General features: G+C 45.4%; 1 protein-coding gene across 1 annotated transcript in view; it reads left to right on the top strand.

The window, feature by feature from the left end:
• Positions 1-17,962, top strand: part of KSR2 (kinase suppressor of ras 2) — a 196,156-nt gene extending 178,194 nt beyond the window's left edge. Inside the window, 3 exon segments of the mRNA XM_032229918.1 lie at positions 4,190-4,321; positions 16,503-16,632; positions 17,825-17,962. Coding sequence (XP_032085809.1) covers positions 4,190-4,321; positions 16,503-16,632; positions 17,825-17,962 — 400 coding nt within the window.
• The last annotated feature ends 1,374 nt before the right edge of the window (positions 17,963-19,336 follow it).

Below are 19,336 nucleotides of genomic sequence, written 5' to 3'. Positions count from 1 at the left end.
TCCCTAAGGGGACTCAGGGCGGCTCACATAAAACTGGGAAGGGGGGAACACAAACATCAAGATAGAAGACATGTAATAAAATGGTAGGCAACATACATTCATCATTCGGGAGGGGTAACTATCCTTATCCCCAGGCCTGACGGGCGAGCCAGTTCTTCAAGGCTATGCGGAAGGCTTGGACGGTGGAGAGGGTACGAATCTCCACGGGGAGCTCGTTCCAAAGGGCCGGGGCTACTGCTGAGAAGGCCCTCCTCCTTGTGGTTGCCAGCCGACACTGGCTGGCCGATGGAATACGGAGGAGGCCTAGTCTATGGGATCTTATTGGTCGCAGGGAGGTAATTGGCAGAAGGCGGTCTCTCAAGTATCCAGATCCACTGCCATGTAGGGCTTTATGGGTGATTAATAGCACCTTGAAGCGCATCCGGAGATCGACAGGCAGCCAGCGCAGCTCGCGGAGGATGGGTGTTATGCGGGTGAATCGAGGTGCACCCGCAATCACTCGCGCGGCTGCGTTCTGAACTAGCTGAAGCCGCCGGATGCTCTTCAAGGGCAGCCCCATGTAGAGCACATTGCAGTATTCCAGCCTAGAGATCACAAGGGCCCGAGTGGCTGTTGTGAGAGCCTCCCGATTCAGGTAGGGTCGCAACTGGCGCACCAGGCGAACCTGGGCGAATGCCCCCCTGGTCACAGCCGTTAAGTGGTGGTCAAATGACAGCTGTGGATCCAGGAGGACTCCTTTGTTGAGGAGTTCTTGCCTCCTCTTCTCCTTTAGGGGAAAATATTCTACTCTGCCTCTTCTACTATTCTGTGGAGTATTTTATTCTGGGGTGGAGGGAGCCTTCCCACCCTACCCCAGAGATTCATCCAGCCCCAAACCATAATTATTTACTTCGCCTTCATCCTCCTTTTCTTCCAAAGATTCAGAACAGCTGTCTAACTCCATCTCTCTCTCTCTCTCTTCAGTCCCACGAAGTAGGTTAGTTTTCAGGGGCCCAGAAACCGAGATGCGCCAATCAAGGTGGTTTCCTCATCAAGATTTTGAATTGGGCCTATTGAAGCACAGCAGGTGGTCTGAAATGCATCTGGCCACAAACCTTTAACACAGTTTTGTGTAGATTCATTTTGCTTCTTTCTCTCCTCTTTGATTAGCTTGGTTTCCTCCCCCCCCCCCCGCCCCACGGGGACTTGGGTATGCTGGCTCATTCTCTACTTTCATTTCTGCCTTTTCTACTCATTTCTTCCGGGGGGTGGGGAACCGGTGTGAACGTTTCTCTTTCCGCAAAGCATCTGCTTGCATATGTTGATCAACCTTTTCTGGAAAAATCTATGGATATTTTTTTTACAGATTTGGGGAGTTCACAAAAGGACCCATTCATGGTTCCCCCCCCTTCTTGCAATAAGCTCAGGAGAGGTTGTTTAGGAACAGGATGTGGGAAGGGACTGATCTAAGGAAAGTGTGAAGATGGAATCTGATCTTATTCTGGTGGATCGTGGTCTGTGCTGATCTAAATACAAAATGTTCCAGGATCCACCCAGTTCAAATCTAAATCAGTAAGAGAGTGCTGTGGTCCAACTTTTGGGTCATTTCTGATGCTTTTCCTTCCTTCCTTCCTCCCTCCCTCCCTTCCTCCCTTCCTTCCTTCCTTCCTTCCTTCCTTCCTTCCTTCCATCCTTCTCCCTTTCCAGATGTGTAATGTGATCTAGAAGTGTAATTTCCGGAGGGGAGAGAAGGGATGAGAGGAGAGAAGAGAAGGAAGGAAGGAGGGGTGAGGATAGAGGGAATGGGGTGAGGAAGGTAGGGGGAAGGGAGGAAAGGAGAGAAGGGATGAGAGGAAAGGAGAGGAGAGAGGGAGGGGAAGAGAGGAAAGAAGGGAAAAGGGATGAGAGGAGAAGAGTGAATAAAGGGAAGGTGGAAGATAGGACAGGGGGAAGGGAGGAAAGAAGAGAAGGGATGAGAGGAGAGAGGAGAGGAGGAGATGAGAGAAGGAAGGGAGGAGAGGATAGAAGGAAGAAGGAGCAGAAGAGGAGGGAGAAGGGAGGAAAGTAGAGAAGGGATGAGAGAAGAGGAGAGAGGGAAGGGAGGAGAGAGAAGGGATGAGAGGAAAAGAGTGAATAAAGGGAAGGGGGAGGGGAAGAGAGGAGGGGAAAGGGAGGAAACAAGAGAAGGGACGAGAGAAGAGGAGAGAGGGAGGGGAGGAGAGAATGAATGAGAGAGGAGAGACAGAAGGGAGGAGAGGATAGAGGGAAGGGGGAGGGAAAGAGGAGAGGGAGAAGGGAGGAAAAGAGAGGAGAAAGGGAGGAGAGGATAGAGGAAAGGGGGAGGGATGGGGAAGAGGCGGGGAAAGGAGGAAGGGAGGAAAGGAGAGAAGGAGAGGAGAGAGAAGAGAGGAGAAAATGGATGAGAGGAGAGGAGAAAGGGAGGAGAGGATAGAGGGAAGGGGAAAGGGAGGAAAGAAGAGAAGGGATGAGAGGAGAGGACAGATGGGAGAAATGGAGATTTGAAGGAAGCAACCCAACATCTAAAAGAGCAAAAGAAATCTAATGTTGTGGAAGTCAATGATCTCTGGCACTAAAACATTCAGAGGTCTGCCTGCCTGCAAATGTGAGACGCACGGCTGGCCTCCTTTTTCCTCCTTCCTCCCCTCACAAGCAGGCGGGTCTCAGAAACAGTAAACCAGATGACAAATCAGGCAGCAGGGCTTTTCAACCGATCTTGGCGATCCATTTAACAGCCACTCGCAGTTGAAGGCCTCATTGGCTGCCACAGCGCTGGGAGCCCCTGACGGGACTCAGGTGGAACAATGCTGACATTTGATCTTTAAGGTGGAACACCAGAAGGATGTGACTCAAGTAAGGTCTAATGCAGTGTTTCTCAACCTTGGCAACTTGAAGATGTCTGGACTTCAAGTCCCAGAATTCCCCAGCCAGCGAATGCTGGAACCATGCATAGCACATCGTAGAACCATGACTGGTCTAATTGAAGCCACCAACCGGCGTGACCAGAGATACCAGAAACTAAGGCCTGAAATACCTTCTCACGGAGTTGGCCTCCATGTTCCAAGTCAGGGTTCTCCAGACAACTTGGAGACTTGTGGCCTTCAACTCCCAGAATTCCCTAGCTGGAATCGCTGGCCGAGGAATTCTGGGAGTTGAAGGCCACAAGTCTTCCATTTGCCAACTTTGGAGAGCCCTCTTCTAAAGCTGACACATCTGTTTGATGATGTTCTGAGTTCCACCTAAGGACAGTAGCCAAGACTTAGAGGGACATTTTTTCCAGCCCCCGACCCTCATTTAACTAGTTCTGCTGCTGAATAAAACTATAGCAAAGAGTTTTGTTGTTGTATGGGATGGCATGTTGTTTCTTTCTTGATTGTAATGCATCAGATGGGATTCATGCGAAGGGTGTTGAAATTCTTGGATCTTAAGCCTTTGTAATGGGACGCGGTGGCTCAGGGGCTAAGACGCTGAGCTTGTCAATCAGAAAGGTTGGCAGTTCGGCAGTTCGAATCCCTACTGCTGCGTGACGAAGTGAGCTCCTGTTACCTGTCCCAGCTTCTGCCAGTTGGAAAGTAAAAAACGCAAGTAGAAAAATAGGAACCACCTTTGGTGGGAAGGAAACAGCGTTCCGTACGCCTTCGGCGTTGAGTCATGCTAGCCACATGACCATGGAGACATCTTCGGTCAGCGCTGGCTCTTTGGCTTTGAGACGGAGAGGAGCACCGCCCCCTACTGTCGGGAACAACTAGCACCTTTACCTTTAAGCCTCTGTAGACTATGGTCAATACCTTAATTCCAACCATTAGGAGTAGATGTTTCACCAAGGGAAGAGTCACTTTCAGTGACCGAGGATGGTAAGATGGTGAGAAGCCACAGCCTTATCTTCCTTTTGCCAATTCAGATCTCCAAGGCCAAAGAAACTCCAATTGCTTTCATGAGCTCATTTTCATTCAATCGGGTCACAATAGCAGCAGGTTCCTGAATGGGCAAAACTCTGAAGTTTCCATTCTCGTAAGTCCAAGTATCGCTGAAGGGGGGGGGGGGAGTGGTGGAACAAGAAAGCAGCCGGCTCAGCACGGGTTCTGGAGGAACAGCGAGAGAAATCAATACAATTTCTTTGTGTTTGATTCAGACGTGACAGAGCCGAAGGCAAGCGGAGGCTCTACTAATTGGCTCTTCTCTTGTCCTGCAGGAGAGAGAACAAACTGCGCATCCAAAATGGCTGGCTGTGCCACTTGGCACCGGAGATCATCCACCAGCTGTCACCGGAAACGGAAGAAGACAAATTACCTTTCTCCAAGCATTCAGACGTCTTTGCTTTTGGGTAAATGTCACTATTAGGTGGAAGGGGGGGAGGGGAATGGATCAGTGGTGGAATTCAAATTTTTTTACTACCGGTTCTGTGGGTGTGGCTTTATGGGCGTGGCAGGGGAAGGATACTGCAAAATCCCCATTCCCTCCCCACTCCAGGGGAAGGATACTGCAAAATCCCCATTCCCTCCCCACTCTGGGGAAGGATACTGCAAAATCCCCATTCCCATCCCACTCCAGGCGAAGGATACTGCAAAATCCCCATTCCATCCCCACTCCAGGGAAGGATACTGTAAAATCCCCATTCCCATCCCACTCCAGGCGAAGGATACTGCAAAATCCCCATTCCCTCCCCACTCCAGGGAAGGATACTGTAAAATCCCCATTCCCTCCGCACTCCAGGGGAAGGATACTGCAAAATCCCCATTCCCTCCCCACTCCAGGGGAAGGATACTGCAAAATCCCCATTCCCTCCCCACTCCAGGGGAAGGATACTGCAAAATCCCCATTTCCTCCCCACTCCGGAGAAGGATACTGCAAAATCCCCATTCCCACCCGACTCCAGGGGGCGGATACTGCAAAATCCCCATTCCCACCCCACTCCAGGGGACGGATACTGCAAAACCCCCATTCCCTTCCCACTCCGGGGAAGGATACTATAAAATCACCATTCCCTCTCCACTCCAGGGGAAGGATACTGCAAAATCCCCATTCCCTCCCAATCAACTGGGACTCAGGAAGCAGAGACTAGATGGGGCGGGGCCAGTCAGAGGTGGTATTTACCGGTTCTCCAAACTATTCAAAATTTCCGCTACCAGTTGTCCAGATCTGATCAGAACCTTCTGAATACCACCCCCTGAAACGAATGAACGAATTCGAAAGTCGTCTTGGAAGAAACTTCTCTTATCCAATAAGTTTCCATCCCATCGGTGAACTTGGGCGGTGGATTATGGACCTATGCTCTGCCCCTTTGATGAAAGTTTCTCCCTTAATCACCGTGTTTTCAGATGCGTGCCCGCAAAACAATTGCAGTCGGCACAAAGAAACGCCTTGCCTTACTTCTTAATCAAGTGCTATTCAACATGTAATGAAGAGAAGATGCCAAGCGGGGCGAAGTCGAATTCCAAAATAGGCAATAATGAGTTTTGATAAGATTAATAATTAGTTGGGGGTGAAGATAATGTGTTGGCACCGAGCTTGAAACAGAAGGTTATGAGCTCCAGGGCTCTTAAAATACATTATTGTGGGAAGTTACTAGTCCTGGAGGAGGCACTTCTGTGGCCGAAACAGGATGCGGGATGATAAGGCCCACTCGTCAGAAAAAAGACGCATGGACATCGTAGAACCATGACGGCAAACCTATGGCACGCCTGCCACAGGTGGCACACGGAGCCCTCTCGGCGGGCATGCGAGTTGCCACCCAGCTCAGATTCAGTGTGCATGTGCGTGTACCTCCCACCGGCCAGATGATTTTGGGGTCTCTGCCACGCATGCGGGAGATCCGCATGCATGCACTGTGTGCATGCGCAGGGGTGGGGGGGAGCACGGGGGCGCAGCATTTTTTGGTCCCAGGAGGCTTCAGGGGAGCCTGCTAGGCCCAAAATCAGCACAGGGGGCATGAACATGCACAGGAGGGTACGGGGAGTTGTGCACGCATGCACAGGTAAGCTGAGTGCATTGCATTATGGGTGTGGGCATGGGCGTGTGCACTGTTGCATCCGTGTGTCCGATTTCGGCACGCAAGGAGAAAAAGGTTAGCCATCACTGTCATAGAATAATAGATTTGGAAGAGACCTTGGAGGCTGTCTAGTCCAGCCCCCTGCTTGAGCAGAAGATCCTATTCCGTGTCAGATAAATGCTTGTCTACTCTCTTCTTGAAAGCCTCCAGTGATGGAGCATCCACAACTTCTGGGGGCAAGCCGTCCTCACCGTTAGGCAGTTTCTCCTTATTTCTATCTTCTTTCTCTCCTGGATTAGTTTCCATCCATTGCTTCTCATCTTGCCTTCTGTTGCTTTGTAGCAGCCCCTCAAATATTGGAATACTGCTGTCTCCCCTAGTTGGGTGGGTTCCTGCCAGTTCTAACCTCTTCTATAGAAGAGGTTCCACAAATCTACAGTGCTGTTTAGAACCGGTTCCAGCTCCCTCCCACCGCCCATCCACACATCATCAAGATGAAGAGCGAGAGGAGGAATTCTGGGAGTTGAAGTCCACAAGTCTTAAAGCTGTCAAGTTTGAACACCCCTGGGGGTTTTTTCCCTGAAGGGTTAGGGGTGCAAGTGTCTTGTAACTTGGCAGCTTTAAGACTTGCACACTTCAATGCTACAGTTTCTGAGCCAACATGACTGGAGGAGGAATTCTGGGAGTTGAAGTCTGCAAGTCTTAAAGCTGTCAAGTTTGAACACCCCTGGGGGGTTTTCCCCTAAAGGTTAGGGGTGCAAGGCTCTTTTGTTACTTGACAGCTTTAAGACTTGTGTGCTTCAAATGCCAGAGTTTCTGAGCCAACATTTTGGTTGCTAAGCAAGAATGTTGTTAAGTAAGTTTCACCACATTTTACAAGTTGGCCGCACCCACCCAGTCACATGACTGCCAAGCCACTCCCACAAAGCAGGCCACACCTACAGAAGAGGATCTAAAAATTTTTGAAACCCAGCACTGCCCCTAGTCGTTCTTTTCATTAAACTAGGCCTATAACCGTTCTCCATATGTTTCAGCCTTCAGCCCCCCTCCCTAATCTATGCATAACTGTGCATAGTTACAAACATAGTTATAAACTATGCATGGCTGTGCATGGTTGAGAGATCAGATACCAAAGAGAACACAATAGAAGGCAGACGGTTTCGTAATGGAAAAACAAATGGGTTGGGAGGAATGAAGTTTGAATGGATCGGATTATCAGACCAGTCGATCAGATCTGAATGCCATTCCAGGAGGCTGTAAGAACAACTGGCCTCCAAGCCAGGAGATCAACTAGCAGGTAGTCAGGGTGGATTTGATTTAAATCAAGTTGATTTAAATCACGATTTAAATCACTAATAAAAGTTTTGATTTAGAATAGAATAGAGCAAATACAGAATAGAATAGAATAGAGCAGACACAGAATAGAATAGAATAGAATAGAGAATAGACTAGAGAATAGAATAGAACAGAACAGATACAGGATAGAATAGACTAGAGAATAGAATAGAACAGATACAGAATAGAATATAGAAAAGAATAGAATAGAATATAGAATAGAATATAGAATGGAATAGAATAGAATAGAATAGAGAATAGACTAGAGAATAGAATAGAACAGATACAGAATAGAATATAGAAAAGAATAGAATAGAATATAGAATAGAATAGAATAGAATAGAATATAGAATGGAATAGAATAGAGACTAGAATAGAGAATGGAATAGACTAGAATAGACTAGAATAGAGACTAGAATAGAATAGAATAGAATAGAGAATAGAGAACAGAACAGAATAGAATAGAATAGAGAATAGAATAGAGAATAGAATAGAGAATAGAATAGAGAATAGAATAGAGAATAGAATAGATAGAGAATAGAATAACAGAGTTGGAAGGGACCTTGGAGGTCTTCTAGTCCAACCCCCTGCTTAAGCAGGAAACCCTACATCACTTCAGACAAATGGCTATCCAACATCTCCTTAAAAATTTCCGGGTTGGAGGTTTAAATCAACCCAATTTAAATCATAATTTTTGAAGAACAACGCCCATCTCTGTCCCACAGCGACTCCTCCTCTGACCCCTGGTTGACTCACCCACAGTCCCAATATTGCAGAATATACAGCCTCCTCATGCTACATCACTAAGCTCCATTACATGCTGAATAAACTAAATTATTAATAGAAAACTGTGTTTAGACAGATTTTTTTTTTACTCCAAAAGCTTTTTATTAAAATAAATTTGATTTTTTTAAAAAATTCGATTTAAATTTTAAAAATCTGATTTTTTTTTAAATCCTTGATTTGTATCCATCATGCAGGTAGTCCACCTGATGTGCATAGATAGTATCCTCTCCTTCAGCATTAAGGGCAGTCCCCACAGCTTCTCCAGACCTTGCTCTTGAATGTCAAATTTATTAAGTCCACTGGAAGTAATTGTACCAACCGGATTGAATTAATTTGATTTGACTTGAGTGTAAATTGAATTTCAGGAAAGGGAATATCTCCTTTGAGTCAAGCTTGACTCCTGGGGATATCATAGATTCACCAGGGTAGTTTTCTTGGCAAATATTTAAAAGGTTTTGCCTTGCTTCTCAAGTTGACACTGCAACCATCATAAATATGTCTATATTCAATCAGAAGTTGCAGAAAAACATTTGAATATATATATATATATATATATATATATATATATATATACATACACATACACATACACATACACATACACACACACACACACACACACACACACACATATATATATATATATATATATATATATATATATATATATATATGTATATTTATTTATATATAAATTTATTATTTTATTTATTTATCAGCACAAATACAACATATATATATGTTGTTTTCTGAGGTTTTCGCTGGTGTTAGTATGTAGGTCTCTAGTTATTCGGGTTTTCTCCCGCGTCAAGACATCTCCAATTTTACGCGGGAGAAAACCCGAATAACTAGAGACCTATATATATATATATATAGGTGTATGTACATATATGGAAGCTGTTAGCTTCCTCCCATAATTGGGGCTTACCAGGGGTTGTGACACTAAATATATACCTTCTTCCCTGGCTTCAGCTGTTAAGGAGGAGAACTTGTGGCTTAATGGCTAAGACGTTTGCCTAAGATGTAATATGGCCCAGGTTCGAATCCCAGTAAGGGTATGGCGATAGATCTATACTAGTATCCCTTTATTTATTTATCAGCACAAATATAACACTATATATGTGTGTGTGTGTGTGTGTGTGTGTGTGTGTGTGTGTGTGTGTGTGTGTGTGTTACAACCCCCGGTATGTCTAAATATGGGAGGAAGACTTCCATTCTGTCCTTCGGCTCGTCACAAGAGACCATCCAGACAGAAACCCAATATTTTTACTGTTGCCTTTTTGTTACATTTGTGTATTTGTGCTGATAAATAAATAGAGACTAGTATACATCTATTTCAAGCTATTTAGCTCTCATCAGCTTCCTCTCTTATCAGCTGAGCCAAGGAGATGATTATGTGTTATGTCAAAGCACCTGGCATGCCCAAATATGGGAGGGAGCACACTTAATCATTTCCTTGGCTCAGCTGATAAGGGAGGAGAACTTGTGGCTTAGAGGCTAATACAACTGCCTAAGATGTAAAAAACAGCCCAGGTTCAAATCCCAGTAAGGGTATGGCTAGCTGATGAGAGCTAAATAGCTTGAAATAGATCTATACTAGTCTCCCTTCATTTATTTATCAGCAAAAATGCAATATAAAAATGGTTTTTCTGCCTGGAAGGCTACTAGGGTGGAGCTGAAAGGCAAAAGGGAGGCCGTGTGCTCCCTCCCATATTTGGGCATGCCAGGTATATATAGGCAAATATGACTATTTTTTTTCTACTTGCATTTTTACATGCTTTCAAACTGCTAGGTTGGCAGAAGCTAGGACAAGTAACAGGAGCTCACTCCATTATGCGGCGCTAGGGATTCGAACTGCCGAACTGCTGACCTTTCTGATCGACGAGCTCAGTATCTTAGCCACTGAGCCACCGTGTCCCTAGAAAAATGATTAGGAGCAGCTAAACTTAGTGGGAAACTAAATGTCAGTTCATGAAAGTTTTGTTTCCTGCTGCGTTCTAGTTTCATTTTATTTTGTAGTTTGTTTTGTTGTTGTTGTTTTGCCTGCCCAATTAATTATCATACTTCATAGCAAAGAGAGGGGGGAGGAAATCCATTTTTATTATTATCTTTTAGAGGTTTCCCTGTCCTATGATGAAATCTTTCCTTTGGCCCAATAGCTTTTTTTTTTTAATCTGACGGATTAATTTTCTTTGAAGCCACTGAGATGGGCACCTTCAAGAACAGAATACTAAAGTGATTAATTTATAACTGAGTTCTTATCTGGTAATGTGTTTTCCTGGGGTTGTTGGGTGAAAGCAGCAATTAAATCCAATGCAAGCATTGGTATGACTTTAAAAAGAACAGTAATTATTAGAGAAAGAGCGTTCTTATCAGACAGAACCCCTGGGTAATTTTTTTAATTTGAAGTTTAGATTTTGAGAAAATTTCTTTCTTTCTTTCTTTCCTTCCTTCCTTCCTTCTTTCTCTCTCTTTCATTCTTTCTCCCTCTCTGTTTCTCCATCTATCTATGTATCTCTATCTTTCTCTCTGTGTATTTCTCTCTCTATATATATAGCATCTCTCTCTGTGCGTCTCTCTGTCTCTCTGTCTGTCTCTCTCTGTCTCTCGGTCTCAGTCTCTCCCTCCCTTCCTCCCTCCCTCCCTCTCCTCTTCTCTCCTGATCATTTCTCTTCTCTTCTCTTTTTTTCTTTTGATGGCCTGGATTTTAAAACTATTATCTAGGCTTACTTCATTGTACCTGATAACTGCTGATATTTCCTTAATATTTTACCAGTTCAATCGCAAAGCCAAATGAAATACAGCAGTGAACAAATAATAGATTCACATTTCCCTTGGCAAAACACACAAACAACTAGAAAATGAATAGCAATACACCATTGGCGCTCATGCCTTTCGTAGTGTCCGACGCTAGTTAAATATTTATTCCTGCCATCTAAGATAATTGCGAAGAAAATAATTGCCTGTTCCATATAAGCTATTAAGGGATTTCAGCTTGGGATACAGTTGCAAGAACTACGGTATATTCAAATGTTCAAACTATGAACAAACTCCCAGTGGAGGTATTCACAGTTATGAATGCTACAGTCCACTGCGCGTTCGAAAGGACGTTAAGTTTTACATCCCCGCTTGTCCAAGCCTCGCTCGCTATCTTTCCTAAGCAAAACCCAGTTTTGAAAAGGAAAAATAAAACAAAAGCCAGGAACAGGAAAATGTGTTTGGATCCTGAAATAGCCTTGCTTTTTTTCTCCAGGAATGGAAATGACGTCACTCGCGTTTGAGCCAAAACCGTCTCCTTGGTTCATAAGTCCTGAGAACGGCTATTTCCTCTGCTCCTAAATTCAATCAGAAGTTGGCAGACAAAACCCCAAGGCCTTGAAGAGGAAATGGCAAAGTTATCACTTCCGCTACCTCCCAAACTAGAATCAAGAGGCAGCAAAAAGTTTCAAATGACATTTTTTCCTGATAGGAAGCACCTGATTTTCCTCTGATTTTTTTAATAAGTTTTATTATATATTTTTTTCTTTTTTCCAACATGCATACTTTACGGACAGAGTGTTTACCATCTTATACATCGTATTTATAATCATAGTTTAATTGTATTCTAATCTTCCCACTTTTATCAATAGTCATCTCTTTTATATAATCCTTTCTCTTTTCCCATCAATTGAGTTAGTTTTACATATCATTGCTAAACACTTTTTTTTTTTTTTGGTCTTCCACTTATGACTGTAAATTCATCTTAACAAATTAATCATTTATCACAATATCTTTGCTATTCCCATTTCAACAATATTATTCGCTTTAAATAATTCTTTATCATTTCTTAATCAAATTTTACACATAGTTAACATCACTGCACGCCCTGTATTTCTTCTTCTTCTTTTTTTACAGTTTTTCCCAGTTGTTTACCCTGTTTCTTCTTCCCCAAAAATATCTCACAAATTCCCCTTCCCCAATCATTAACATTTTAAAGTCCCAACATTGGATTACATTCAAAATTAATAATATTATTAAATGGTCTACTTTCACATTCCCATCTACCTTATTATATATAGGTTTAGGTTTATTGGATTTATATGCCGCCCTTCTCCCAAGGACTCAGGGCGGCGTACAACATAAAGGAAAACACATATTACAAAAATTAAAAGGGACATTAAATAAAGTATCCAAAAAAAACCCCCAATTGATATTTACAATAAAATTTTTAAAATTAAATTAAAATTAACAACCAATTAATCCTCTATTTTTATTCTATTCAGGCCAGGCCGGCTTGATGGAAAAGCCAACTTTATTTACTAATATTTACCCCTTGCTCTGATTTTTTTACGTGCAAGCAAGCAGAGAAAAGGGGGTGTATTCTGGCAAGAAGTCAACGCTGATAAAGGAGAATGTTTGTAGGCCAGAGTGGAAATCAGGGGTACTGGGGGGCTCTCTGAACTTACCAACAAATGAAAGGTACAGTCATGGAATCACGCCTTTCAGGACTCATAGCAGAGGTTGCAATGCAACATCTGGAATCAAGAGCTTTCCCATCAGTGGTGGATTCTGGATCCCGTTGCAACCTGTATGCTGCAACAGGGCCTGGCGCCCATCACGTAGATGCGCGCAGCACACGGATGCGTACTTACCGCCCATGACACTCCAACTGCTCGGCAGAGCATCGCGCAGGCGCCATATGCTCCATGCGTGAAAGCCCCAATCGCAGGGGTGGGTTCCTTCTATACAAAAGATTCCACAAATCTACCGTGCCGTTTAGAACCGGTTCCAGCTCCCTCCCCCCGCCCCGCCCGTCCGCCCATCATCAAGATGAAGAGTGAGAGGAGGAATTCTGGGAGTTGAAGTCCACAAGTCTTAAAGCTGTCAAGTTTGAACACCCCTGGGGTTTTTGTTTCTAAAGGGTTAGGGGTGCAAGGGTCTTGTCACTTGACAGCTATAAGACTTGCGTGCTTCAAATGCCAGAGTTTCTGAGCAAACATTTTGGTTGCTAAGCAAGAGCGTTGTTAAGTGAATTTTACCACATTTTACAAGTTGGCCACTCCCACCCAGACACATGGCCAGCAAGCCACTCGCACCCGGTCTCATGACTGCCAAGCCACTCCCACTTGATCACATGGCTAGCAAGTCACTCGCAGTCACATGACTGCTAAGCCACTCCCACTCGGTCACATGGCTGGCAAGCCACTCCCACCCGGTCACATGACTGCCAAGCCATTCCCACTTGGTCACATGGCTGGCAAGCCACTCCCACTCAGTCACATGGCCGGCAAAGCAGGCCACACCTACAGAAGAGGTTCTAAAAAAATGTGAAGCCCACCACTGCCCAATCTGCTCAAATATCGGTAAGAAGAGCGGGTGGGCAGGTGGGCCCTCCGGAGCACCGTACCAGAACGGTACCTGGTGCTCCCAGCAGGTACCGGTACGCCCGTAGTGCAGCGTACCGGTTGTATCCAACCACTTTCCCATACATACAATCCAAAATATGTTTCAGGTATGTAGACAAAATAGTGCAACTGTTGGCCTTTAAATACATACATACATACATACATACATACATACATACATACATACATACATACCAGTGGTGGGTTCTGGGCGATAGGGCCCGGTACGAGCATACCAGTGGTAGCTGGGAGCAGCGGTCACTGTACCGGAATGGTGGCTCATTTGGCCCGCCTGTGTTCCTTACCACTTTTTGATGCAAATGGGCCAATTGCACATCTGCACACAGCATGTGGCACCTGTGTGACGTCTGCCGAGCAGCTGAGTGTTGCTTGGCGGTGGTGTGCACACTCATGTGCAGCACATGTGCCCAACGAGCACACCAGGCCCTGTTGCAGTGTACCGATTGCGACAGGATCCGGACCCCACTGCTGATACATACATACATACATACATACATACATACATACATACATACATACATACTTTCCTTTAGAGAATACGTCACTCATCAGCTGAGTCCCGTTGGACTGCCATAAACGTTGGCTACTGGTGGCCTAGTAACCATCAGTTTTAGGATTTATATTCCTAGCAAATTTTAAGAGTGTCAGGTTGGGAAGGGGCCTAAGAATCATTCATTAAGGCCAATTGGACAAGAAAAAGCAAATAAATAAACCAAGTATTGAATGTAAGGTAACGTCTCCAAAACTCAATACAGAAGCTGGATGTTTAACCATGCATGCAGAAAAACATATTGGAGGCGTCATGAAAAGAGGGGAGGGAAAAAAATTAATTTCACTGGCAGAAGCAGCTGTTTAATTGAGGCATTTTTTATTGTGCGCACTCATTGCGCCTCCCCCCCCTCCTCAAATTAAAAATAAAACAGTGCCAGGGATTCACATCATTTCTGCACAGAATTACCTCTTGGGCAGGAATTTTTCAATCCGTGACATGACCTTCAGCTGCCGCTTAGCTTGATCTGCATGATTTCCCTTTGCAATCTTGGAGGCTGTCGGAGTTTGGCTGCTATAATTAATAAATAAATACAGGATGCGATTCTGAGCGGGTCCTGCCAGCTGATTCGAAGTTGGATGAGATGTCCATTGCCCTTTTCTTTTTCCTGGGGAATCCTGATGAATGAAACGACATGTTGCTTTAGGGTTATCACTCAGAAGGTTATTAGCCCTTTTCCCCATCATTCTAGGAAAAATGCTGTGGCAGTTAAAAATTATATTAAGATCCCATCCTGGGTAGATAGGATGTCTAAAGATTATTTGGCTCATGATGGCTTTTAGAATAAGATGTATCTCCCCAACTTCTCACTTTATAAGAAATTTGCACGGGATTTGGTGAATCTTTATCTTGGATGAAGCAAAATAAAGCAACTTTTTAATATAAAAATGTTTTGATAATGGTTACTTTAACAAAAGTGAATAGTACACAATAGCTTGCAGACCTCCATAGCTGGTAGTATGTCAGGAAAAAAAAACATACCAAAGGCATTTTCTGTTCATATATTGTAGTAAGCCATGGTTTGTTTGACTTAATCAGCTGGGAATAAAAGAATGTTCTTACGTTCCAAAGTTGAGCCCAAGAACCTAACTAAATAAAAAACAGATTTCTTAGTCTTCATATGTTTTGGATCTCCGGGTCCCATACTTTCCAGCCAGTGTGACCTGATGGGACCTTTAGCCCAACCATCTGGAGAACATCAGCTAGTCCTAACCCACATATTGGCCAACTCAGTAAGGATTCTTCTGAATTCCCAGAGTCCTTGACAACAGTTTAATTGAGATCTCATCTCCAAAAGAGAGATACTTGGTCTTTCTTGTGGCCCACCAGTGGCCAGCAGAGCTGGCAACAGATTCGAACAGTAAGGAGGTTGGGGAGGAACCTGGGCCAGTCCTGGAGTCTGGGGAAGGCTCTGATGAGGACTCTGTGTCGGAGGCAGAGAGGGGGCCAGAGCCGTCTGACAGTTATCAGATGCCTTCCGAGTCAGACATCAGTGAGGCAGAAGAACAGCTGGAGCCTGTTCTCAGTGGGCGCCTGTGCAGAGCTGCCAGATGAAGCGAACAGCTAAAGAACAGGGGTTGACTTGGGAGTAAGGCCACAGGTGGACTGTGAATGGCCCCTCCCAAAGGGAATAAAAGAGGAGCGAAAGGGAAGTGGAGTTTGCAGGAGACCATTAGTTCGCTTCATTGGTTCGTGACTCTCTGAGGCTCTTTGCCAAGTTTTGCAGATATCAGCCTGGCAGCTCTCCAAGCCAGATAAGGTCTGTGACCATAAATGCTCCCTCGAAAGACTTTGCTGGAGGTGAATGAGCAGAATTCACAGTCAATTAATAAAAGGTTTTTTTTTTGTGGGGACCAGGAGTTTCCTTCATACGCTTGGGAAGCCTCGGCCAGAGTTCAGTTCAGTTCAGTTCAGTTTATTAAATTTCTATGCCGCCCTTTTCCCCCGAAGGGAACTCAGGGCGGCTCACAACCCGAACTGGGGAGGGGGATACAGACAAAAGATTTAAAAAACAACATAACAATATATAATTTAAAACTCACAACAGTCATACCATTCGAGACGGGGGCAACGGCTCTTTAGGCCTGTCGGAACAACCAGGTTTTAAGGACTTTGTGGAAGGCCTGGAGGGTGGTGAGGGTTCGAATCTCCACGGGGAGTTCGTTCCAGAGGGTCGGAGCAGCTACAGAGAAGGCTCTCCTCTGGGTAATACCATGAAGGGCTTTATAAGTAACGACTAGCACCTTGAAGTGTATCCGGAGACCAATAGGCATTTTCCACATTCTCCAGAAGAGAAACCCCAGAGCAAGCCCTTCCTTATCCCTTTAGCCATGCCAGGATGTTCTCCGCTCCCTTCTAACCGTCTTGCTTTGATGGCCAGAGGGGAGTCCTTCTAGAGCCCCAACGCTTATTAACTTGGTCTCCTACTTTGCCTCCATAGAACCGTCTGGTTTGAACTGTACGCCCGGGAATGGCCCTTCAAGACCCAACCAGCTGAGGCAATAATTTGGCAAGTGGGCCGAGGGATGAAGCCGAACCTCAGCCAGATCGGCATGGGGAAGGAGATTTCAGTAGGTGACTTTCGGGTGAAGGGGTGGGAAGGGAGTGGAGAAGAAAGCCCAGAGCAGCAAGGGATCCCTGGTGCTCTCTGGGCTTGATTGTTGCTTTTTTTTTTTAAGGTGGGGGCATTACACAACGTTACATTACACAACTAGGGAACATCATCAGTTCTGGAAGAAAGTGAGGTTTACAGGGAGGAGGAGGAGGAGGAGGGGGGAGAAGACTGTGGGGTCCTTAGTGTTCTCTGAGCTTGCTTGGTTTCTTGCAAATGTTTCATTATCAAAATTAGATAACATCATCAGTGCTAGAAGGAAATGGGGTTTACAGAGAGGAGGAGGAAGGAGGAAGAGAAGGAGGAAGACTGTGGGGTCCTTGGTGTTCTCTGAGCTTGCTTGGTTTCTTGCAGTGCTAAAAGGGAGTTTGTGGAAAAGGAGGAGGAAGAGGAAGAGGAGGAGGAGGAGGAGGAGGAGGAGGAGGAGGAGGAGGAGGAGGAGGAGGAAGACTTGGTGTTCTCTGAGCTGGTCGGTTTCTTGCAGACATTTCATTAGCCAAATTAGATAACATCATCAGTGCTAGAAGGGAGTTTGTGGAAGAGGAAGAGGAGGAGGAGGAGGAGGAGGAGGAGGAGACTGTGGGGTCCTTGGTGTTCTCTGAGCTTCCTTGGTTTCTTGCAAACGTTTCATTATCCAAATTAGATAACATCATCGGTGCTAGAAGGAAATGGGGTTTACAGAGAGGAGGAAGAAGGAGGAAGGGGAAGAGAAGGAGGAGGACTGTGGGGTCCTTGGTGTTCTCTGAGCTTCCTTGGTTTCTTGCAAACGTTTCATTACCCAAATTAGATAAGTGCTAGAAGAGAGGGGGGGGTTGTTGAGAGGAGGAGGAGGACCATGGGGTCCTTAGTGCTCTCTGAGCTTGGTCATTTTTTTGCAGACATTTCATTACCCAACTAGGCAAACATAATCAGGACTAGAAGGGAGAGGAGTAGGATGGGGGTGGGACTTCTTTCTTTCTTTCCTTCCTTCCTTCCTTCCTTCCTTCCTTCCTTCCTTCCTTCCTTCCTTACCTGCTTCCTTCCTTCCTTCCTTCCTCTTTCTCTCTATGCCTCTTATATTCTCTTTCTTTTCTTTCTCTCTTTCTTTTCCCTCCCTCCCCCACTCTCTCTCTCTCCTCGCATAGCCCTTTTTTCTTCTCTTCTCTTCGCAGGACATCCTCCTCTTCTGCTGGGCCTACGAGCAGGAGGAGCGACCCACTTTCACCAAACTCATGGAGATGCTGGAGAAACTGCCAAAGCGGAACCGCCGCCTGTCTCACCCCGGCCACTTCTGGAAGTCAGCAGAGTAAGGCGGAGGACGCCCTCCTCTTCACGCGCCGTCTTCGTTGGCTTCCCTGGGCCCCAGCCGCCTGATCCCCAGACCCATTTCTTTAGTTATCGCCACCCAGCTAATCCTCGGAAGTGCAGAACAGTTTATTCTTAACCAAGTTAAGAATTTTGCTGGGTTATTTTCTTTGTTATCAGGCATTCCCAAAAAAATGAGTTTTTGAGAATGAGAATTTGGCACAAATTAAATGTTGAGCATTGACACATATGTGAAATTAGGTCAAGGATTACTAGCAGCCGAGCAACGGTGAAATATCTGGGGCGGGGTGGGGGGGAATCCTGCAGTACTCTTTCCTGCTCTGGCTGTTTACCGATCTCCCTAGGGTATAAATTTAAGGCCGTCCCTAACACACACATGCACACACACACACATGCACAAACACACAGCCTGTTGCTAGGCCAACTGTCTGCTCACAGCTGGAGTGAGCCTTGCATTCCATTTCTGTTCTTTGCAAGGAAAGAGGAGGGGAAGAGGCACCTGCAAGAAAGAATTATCCCTATTTTTTTTAAAATACCCAATTTCCTCTCAAATTGTCCACCATTGTTCAAGCCTGAAAGATAACGTGGCATCGCAAGGGTTTGAGAGTCGATCAGTTAAGGTAAAGGTTTCCTCTATCCTATGTCAAACTCTAGGGGGCGCTGCTCTTCTCTGTTTCTTAGCCAAGGTAGCCAGCTCTGTCCGAAGACGCTATTGTGATCATGTGGCTGGCATAACTATAAGGAGGCGCATGGAACGCTGTTACCTGCCCACTGAAGTGATGTTGTGGCCCGCCAATCGCCGGCAGAACTGGCAGCAGATTCGGACAGTGAGGAGGTTGGGGAGGAACCTGGGCCAGTCCTGGAGTCTAGGGAAGACTCAGACGAGGGCTCTGTGTCGGAGGCAGAGAGGGAGCCAGGGCTATCTGGGAGTTATGTGCTGCCTCTGGAGCCTCCAGAATCGGACATTAGTGAGGCAGAGGAACAGGGAGCATGTGCAGAGCTGTCAGAAGGCAAGAATAGTTAAGACAAAAGGGGCAATTCGGGAGTAAGGCTTGGAGATGTTTGGCCCTTCCCATGAGACATAAAGGAGGAGCAAAAGCAACTTTGTTCATTCTGGGCAGTTCAAGCTTTGAGAAGCTCTGTTTTGGCTCTGTGCTAGGTTTGGCCTTGCAAAGCTAATTGGCAATTAGGTCTTTGGCGGCTTTTCAAGGGAGCTAAAGGTGGGTGCTTATCAGCATTACCCTAAAAGAATGTGGCAGATTCCTGTCAGACTCTTCACAGACTGTTTGTGAATCATTACGGGTTGTCAATGAATATACAGGGCGGGGCATAACCTTTTCCTAGGGGGTCACAGCAAC

The sequence above is a fragment of the Thamnophis elegans genome, chromosome 13 (assembly GCF_009769535.1).
Source record: "Thamnophis elegans isolate rThaEle1 chromosome 13, rThaEle1.pri, whole genome shotgun sequence".
Lineage (NCBI taxonomy): Eukaryota > Metazoa > Chordata > Lepidosauria > Squamata > Colubridae > Thamnophis > Thamnophis elegans.
This window is presented reverse-complemented; position numbering and strand designations above follow the sequence as displayed.